At 41.8% G+C, this 7,346-nt stretch overlaps 1 protein-coding gene across 1 annotated transcript; it reads left to right on the top strand.

The window, feature by feature from the left end:
• On the top strand, nt 1–7,066 carry LOC123963054 (dual specificity protein kinase CLK4-like). Its single transcript, XM_046039576.1, has 11 exons — nt 1–156; nt 1,418–1,577; nt 2,429–2,495; nt 2,689–2,802; nt 3,016–3,182; nt 3,652–3,746; nt 3,841–3,970; nt 4,085–4,167; nt 4,253–4,332; nt 6,631–6,718; nt 6,812–7,066. The coding sequence occupies exons 1-11, from the start codon at nt 1–3 to the stop codon at nt 6,965–6,967; spliced, it is 1,296 nt and encodes a 431-aa protein (XP_045895532.1). The 3' UTR covers nt 6,968–7,066.
• Nucleotides 7,067–7,346: the final 280 nt, after the last annotated feature.

Here is a 7,346-nt window from a genome sequence, read left to right as displayed (position 1 = left end):
ATGAGAGTGTTTATAGTATTTACGCAGCAGGGAATCACCTCTCCGTCTTTTCTGCTGATAGACGTTGATGACCCCAAAACAGACGTCCACGCTGACAGAAAGACAGGAAACTTCAACCAGCGCACACTCTGCACCTCGACAGAAAGTGGCAAATCGGTACGATTCTCTTCGTCCAGTTCATTGTCCTCCTTCTCTCAGATTCTCTCTGATTGCGAGCCTGCATGGTCAGAATTTTCAAAGGGATCCTTCAGTAGTTTTTACTTGGTGTCTTTAAAGTGAGGACATGATAGTAATGTCTCCAACTAAAATATGAACATATATTTTAGAATGTGGTGCATCCCTGGGAATAATCAATCTGGATCTAAAATAAACAGTTTTCAATATATGGCTTTCCAAAAAAAAGTTGAGAGAGATTAAGTTGAGCCACATGGGGGTCCGGGACATCAATGTCATTTCATCGTGCAAACTCAAACGCCAGGTCCCAACATTCAATTGCACTTAGTTAGTAAAACATTGGAGCTGTGGCTCCTAGTTGTTTCAAATCAATGTATCGCTTTAAAGTCATCCTGTTGATCGTCATGTCTCGTGCCACCTGATGAATGGACTTCCCATTTTTGTACCTCTCCCACTACTCTGTCCAAACCCACAATAGGAGTTGAAGCCTGTCTGTGTTCCATTTATAGAAGCATGACTTGATGGTTTCTGGTCTAAAATGCATAATTTCACATCATTTCGGTGATGAATAAGAATGTAAAGTAAAATTACAGTCAAATATCTGGCTCAGCTTCCCCCAGGTCTTTGGTCCAAATTACCCAATCCCTGCCATTTTAACAAAATTGTATAACCTCATATTGTAACTTCCTAAAGCACTCACACATGCATAAGATTTTCTCAAACCTGTCTGTAATTGTTCAGACACAAGAATCAGGACTCCTTGAACATAAAAAAAATCACTTTGAAAGGCAAAAAAACATTGTTTTTTTTAAATCTTAAAACACTTATTCCAGGGGCCTTTCTTCTTCATAGAGTAAAGTGGATGACTCTTCAATAATGTGTCGTCACATGACCAATTTTGTCTGTGGTTGCCGAGAAACACGGGTTGGCTCAACTTCCCCACAGGCTCAAATCATCCCGCTGTCCCCTATATAGGGACATATGTATTATTTTTAAATGTGCCACCTGTTATGATTTTATCTGAGAAATTGGGTTGTTACACTTGACACTTGTAAGGTTTAATTTTAATACCTGACAGAACTGGGCTTTTCTTGCTCTTCTTGGTTTACAATCATCTGTGTGGTGTTAAGTTCCAACTGTCCCTTTTGAAATTAAGTCCTTTTTAAGTCATAACCAAACTGACATGTTTCAAAATGTCACCCTTTCTCTTGTCCATACGTCTTGTGTGCAACACTCAACGCAGCCTGATGACAACTCGCTCCAGCTCGAATCTGCTTTTCTTGGTGACAAAGCTGTCAACGCTGATGATGATGGAGTGCAGAAGAGTCAAAAGGGGAAGAGCTGTGAGGATGATGAAGACGGCCACCTGGTCTATCACATCGGCCTCGTGTTGAAAAATAGATGTACTCAACACCTACCTTTTGTCTTTAGTGTCTTTTCTATCCTTGTCATAGCTTGGATGTTTTGAGTTTGAATCATGGTAAGATGAACTGTGCTCTCACTCCACCAGCAACTCCAGAAATAATTTCTGGTCACCATGTCATCTGCCTGGAGGTGACTCTGCTTTCACACACAGAACTGTACTTACGTCATACTTCTGTAAAAGTAAATTAGTTCTCATGCAAACTGTCAGGTAGCTCCTGTTCGATCAGTACCAATGAGGCTGCTAGTGGTGTGATCACATCTAGCTTGGGTTTGACTGAATGCCTCTTGTATCATGTCATTAGAGTGTACATGTTGTGATTCTGTATATACACAGTGTAGTTCAACTGCAAGAAACATTTAGGAAAATAAGAGACGATCCTTTGTTTACCTCGTCTGTCTTGAACAGCTTTAACTCTGAATAGCAGATTAGGTGTTGTTGACAGAAAGTGTCTGAACATCCTCCACAAACAGGATTAGCTCTTAATTCACAGAATTGCAACATGAAAAATATAAAAAAAAAGCTTCAAAAATGTTATACAGCTTTTTTATTAAACTGCATTCATTTGGAAGCATTTTACAGTCTTCTGCCTGTAAATGCCTGTAAAAAAAATAGTGAAATGAAAGTAACTTACTGACCACAATCACTTGATAAATATACTTGGTGAAGCACACAGTATTTTCAAATACTTCCTGTTTTTTTCCTCCTCCTACATAAAATCCTTTTGTGGTGGGTGAAATAACCTCTTTATTTTTTTGCACTGACCATTAGGTTTGCCTTTTAAGTCATTGTTGATTACATGGCTAACCCAAATGTTTCTGTCCTCTGCAGATGAGGTGGTATTTACACTAGGAGTAGGAGCCTTTGGAAAAGTGGTGGAGTGCATTGATAGAGACAAGTAAGCATGCACGCTTAATGAACCTTACAATTTGTAATCTTTGTGATAAGACTCTTAATGTCAGATCTGTCCAATCTTCTTGCTTTTTTGGTTTCCACCCATCATGAAAACATCTTGAGTTATTATACAGAAACCAGAAACTGTTTCATCAGCATGTAAATTGAATGTGTGTGTGTGTGTGTGTGTTCAACAGAGAGGAGCATGTAGCCGTGAAGATTATGAGGAACACGGAGTGTTTCCATGAAGTAGCGAGGTCTGAGATCGCAGTGCTGCAGGAGATCAACAGCCTGGATGATGACAACATATTGTGAGTGTGGCTGCAGCAGACCCTCAGAGTAAATGGAGGGTGACTTGCCCTCTAAAAGCATTAAATTAAAACTTTCATGTCCTTGTTATGCATGCTAAAGGTAAGGATAGCTGGGCTTTTAATTGGCACTTGTAAAACAAGCTATAAGCATATTAATTCTTCAGCTTAAAAATGCTACGCCTCATGCAAACGTCACTGACTCTGTCCCGTCAGTGCCTGTGTGAGGATGTTGGACTGGTTCGAGCATGAAGGTCACATCTGTATCGTGTTCGAGCTGCTCGGCCTCAGCACCTTTGAGTTTCTCCGACAGAACAAGTTCCTCCCATTCAGCGTAGAGCAGATCAGACACATGGCCTTCCAGATCTTCAGAGCCGTCTGCTGTGAGTCAAGTGTGTATGTGTGTGCCACTTTTAAACAGCCCTGTGACCTCTGACCTCGTCATTATTTGTAACTTTTCATGGTAGTGATCTTGGAATCGGAGCTTCTCGTACTTTGTACGGCTCTGATCACTTTGTTTCTGTCACCACAGTTTGTTCAACAGCAACTTGCTCTTTTGGGTGACATCAGCCAATCATTTAATTAAGTCCAACTGTATGCGGCACGACCATGGACAATCTGAAATATTCTACATTACACAGCAGAACAATTGGTTTCTGTGATTTCAAGTCAACTGAAAATTAGCCCATTAATACGTTTTGTCAAGTATTATGTAAAAATGCCAAAAAAGTTTAATTTACATTTGGATTTGGAACCTGGTAACACAAACCTGGTAACATAAACCCACTCATTTGGTGCAATGCTGAACTGTGACACACAATAACGATGTGTGTTTTTGTGTGCATTTTACAGTCCTGCATCGTAACAAGTTGACCCACACAGATCTGAAGCCAGAGAACATCCTGTTTGTCTGCTCTGACTTCGACCTGGAGTACAATGATGAGACAGTAAGAGTTTTGCAAAATCTTTCTGTCTGTTAACAGACAGGTTTGTTAAGTAATTAAGGATGTTTAGCTGTGTGTGTGTGTGTGTGTGTGTCAGAAGTGTGAGGAGAGGAAACTGAGGAGTCTGGATGTTAAGGTGGTGGATTTTGGCACAGCCAAATTTGACCACGAACACCATGAATCCCTGGTGTCAACACGTCACTACCGAGCTCCAGAGATCATTCTGGGTACGCACACAACTCACAAACACACATGCACAAAATTGCTACTGCATGTCAAAATTGCTACTGCATGTCAAATAATCCATCTTCTCAGTTTTAACTTTGTGTGTTTCTGCTCAGATCTGGGCTGGAACCAGTCGTGTGATGTTTGGAGTCTGGGCTGTGTTCTTATGGAGTTTTACCTGGGACGTACACTCTTCATGGTACATATAAACACACGCACACAGACACACACACACACACTGAAACAATAGTAAGTTTTTCTGCCCTGCCTGTCTGTTGTTTCAGACCCATGACAGCAAAGAACATCTGGCCATGATGGAGAAAGTCCTGGGACCGATCCCCCCCCACCAGCTGAAACAGACCAGGTGACCAAACAAACACACACACATATACTGTACATGCTGTTAAAGAGGAGGTATTATGCTTTATGGCTTTTTGCCTCTCCTTTAATAAGTTATATATCTTTTTTGTGCATGTAACAGGTTTGCAAAGTGAAAAAGCCCAAAGGGAGTTCCCATCTCCCTCAGAAAACTCTGTTCTGAACTGCCTGTAAACAGCTCGTTTGTAGTCCAGCCGTTTCCCTGCAAAATGCACGTCATATAACGCTCGCCATGCGGCTAGTTCGACACACCCTCAAAAACAGTGAGCTGCAGCACACAGCTCTCCTCTCCCTTCCAAACACTACCTACCCTCCAGGCAGTCAGTGGATTTAAAGTTGTTCCTGTGATGTAGAGACAGAGCTCAGTTAAAACTTTATGGATGAAAGACACTTGTTACAGATTAATAACTCACCGCTCTGAAACTCTTGCTCCAGTCCATGTTGCCAAGCTGGTCGGCAACATGTACAGCTGAACCGAAGCTGTTTACTGATTCACGCTGACCCGCCCCTCTCTGCTTCTGATTGGCGAGTAGTCCTTAACTAGGAACTGCAGGATGTGCAACTTCCAACAAAGATCATGTAGAGGGAAGATGTATCACTCCATAGCTAAAATAACTCCATAGCCTTCAACACAGGGTGAAAAGAGGAGCTGCAGCAATGTGCAGTATGACAAAAATATGGTGTTATTTGAAAATTAACCATGTAAACATGTTCTGGTACGACCCCTAAATAAGATTTTGAACCTGAAAAAGAGCAAAAATACCACCTCTTTAAACCACTACAGAGAAAGAGGGCAAGGTAACATAATTAAAAGAACGGCATGGCGTTTATGTTTGTTTCATGTATTAATTTGAGGAAGGTTATAGTCTCATCGCTACACACAGATCTGATGTCTTGTCTATTCACTGGCAGCAATGACTGATGTGAAAGTCACATGCTGGTGTTTCCACTAAAACAGGTGAATGAAAGTTTATAAACTGCACAGATTTTCACAAGTCATCAGAACATTTTCAAAAAGATTACACATAAACATTCATATAGTGATTTTAGATGACAAAATTAGAGGATTGTGTACCTACAGGGGAATAACAACACAAAACAGCAGAGGTTTCCTGCTTATGATTGAAAGCGTCAGAAATAATCTATTTATGCCCTGTTCTTAAAGAGGTGGTATTATGGTTTTTGGCTCTTCCCCTCTCCTTTATCGAGTTATATATCTTTTTTGTGCATGAAACAGGTTTGCAAAATGAAAAGCCCAAAGGGAGTTCCCATCTCCCACAGAAAACTCTGCTCTGAACTGCTTGAAAACAGCTCGTTTGTAGTCCAGCCCTTCACTTCCTTTACTTGTGACGTCACAATGAAAATGCGTCATAAAGCTTGCCAAGCGGCTAGCGGGTGCAGGCACGCCCTCAGACCAAGCTAGTCTGAGCGGAGGCCCTTTGGCTCGACTCGCCTTTGTTTGGTTTTCCATTGTAGAAATGTTGCACCTGTACCTGCTTCCAGGTACTTTTTTTCATGTCACCTCACCTCCGTCGAGGTTCCAAGAAAAAAACATGACAGACTGCTGATGGCGGGTATAAATCAGCAGTGGTGATTAGTAGATTGACTTCAGGTGTGTGGGGAGCTCCAAGAACTATCGCTGACGAACACCTGCCCGGTGGCCTGCAGATACGCCCAAAAAGGGGAAGGGGAAAAATATAGGCGAAACAAGGGACTCGGAAGGATGAGCCACCAGATAACTACAAATTTGCTCTCCTCGGCTGAAAGTGTGACTTGAAGTGGAGTGTTGGTGGGGAGAAAGTGAGTTGAAAAAGTGTTGCAACTGCAACTAACCACTGTATAAACGTGTGTTCAGACCAAACGTGAAACTAATTTTTCGCATGGTGCGATTACATACAGAGTCGATACAAAGACGTAAATAGAACTGATAGTTTCAACTTTCGTGAAAGCTTATCAGCGAAGGATTCAACATCTTTACTACACAGAGACAGAACAAAAGAACTATTCCGTCGTCTTTGGGACGGTGTGACAGGTAAAAGGCAGTGGTTATTTCTGCCATGGTTGATTGCAGAGATAAACGTTGCTAAGGTAGGTGATATCTATGGATGAAAGCCCCTTCTCCTTTCTTGAAGGAGCACTCCCACTGGCTCTTGTTTGGCAGGTTGCAAAATAGTCCAAAACACACTGCAAGCGGCTGTATTCATGTGAGTAACGCAAGGCAAAAATCAGCTTGGCGTTTGGTCTGAACACACCTTTACCTGTATGTGTACATCATTTTCTGCAGAAAGCCAGATTATGTGCACAACGAGCGTCTGAACTGGGACGAGCAGAGCTCCTCTGATGATTACAGACAACACTGTAAACCTCTGAAGGTACACACTACTCAGATCAGCCAATCATCTGCAGCCGTGAGGTAGCGGAGGCAGCAGTGGAAAGTCTGAGTCTGTTAACTATCTGTCTTTCAGCATTACATCCAAAGGAACAGCGAGGAAGAGAGGCAGCTGTTCGACCTGCTCAGCTGCATGTTGGAGTACGACGTGTGCAGACGGATCACCCTGGAGGAGGCGCTGTGGCACCCGTTCTTCAGCCCGCTGAGGATGCAGAAGCAGCAGCGCAGCTAGCACACAAAACACACACACATACACACACACACACATTCAACATCTACCTCGGGGTTGTAATTTAAGCGTTGCAATTACTAAACTGTTTGGGTTTGTAGTTTTGAGTTGATGAGTTAGATGATTTTCAGTTTCGTAGAGCATTCCTGTCTACTAAAAATATATATTTTACGGACATCTCATCATGATCCAACAGTCTGCAGTCAAGTAATTCAGAGTAAATGTTTTCTTTCACTTCTTTCTCAGTCATTTTTGTCAGGAGTTTGTTAATAAATAATAATATTTTGCATTTCCGTGTGTCTTCATTCTGTTTTATACAATGAATTTCTACTGCTATTAACTTCTGTTCACACAAACTTGTCAACTACAAGAGTACATTTAA

The sequence above is a fragment of the Micropterus dolomieu genome, linkage group LG23, assembly GCF_021292245.1.
Source record: "Micropterus dolomieu isolate WLL.071019.BEF.003 ecotype Adirondacks linkage group LG23, ASM2129224v1, whole genome shotgun sequence".
NCBI lineage: Eukaryota > Metazoa > Chordata > Actinopteri > Centrarchiformes > Centrarchidae > Micropterus > Micropterus dolomieu.
Note: the sequence above shows the minus strand (reverse complement) of the source record. Positions and strands in the feature narration are given on the sequence as shown.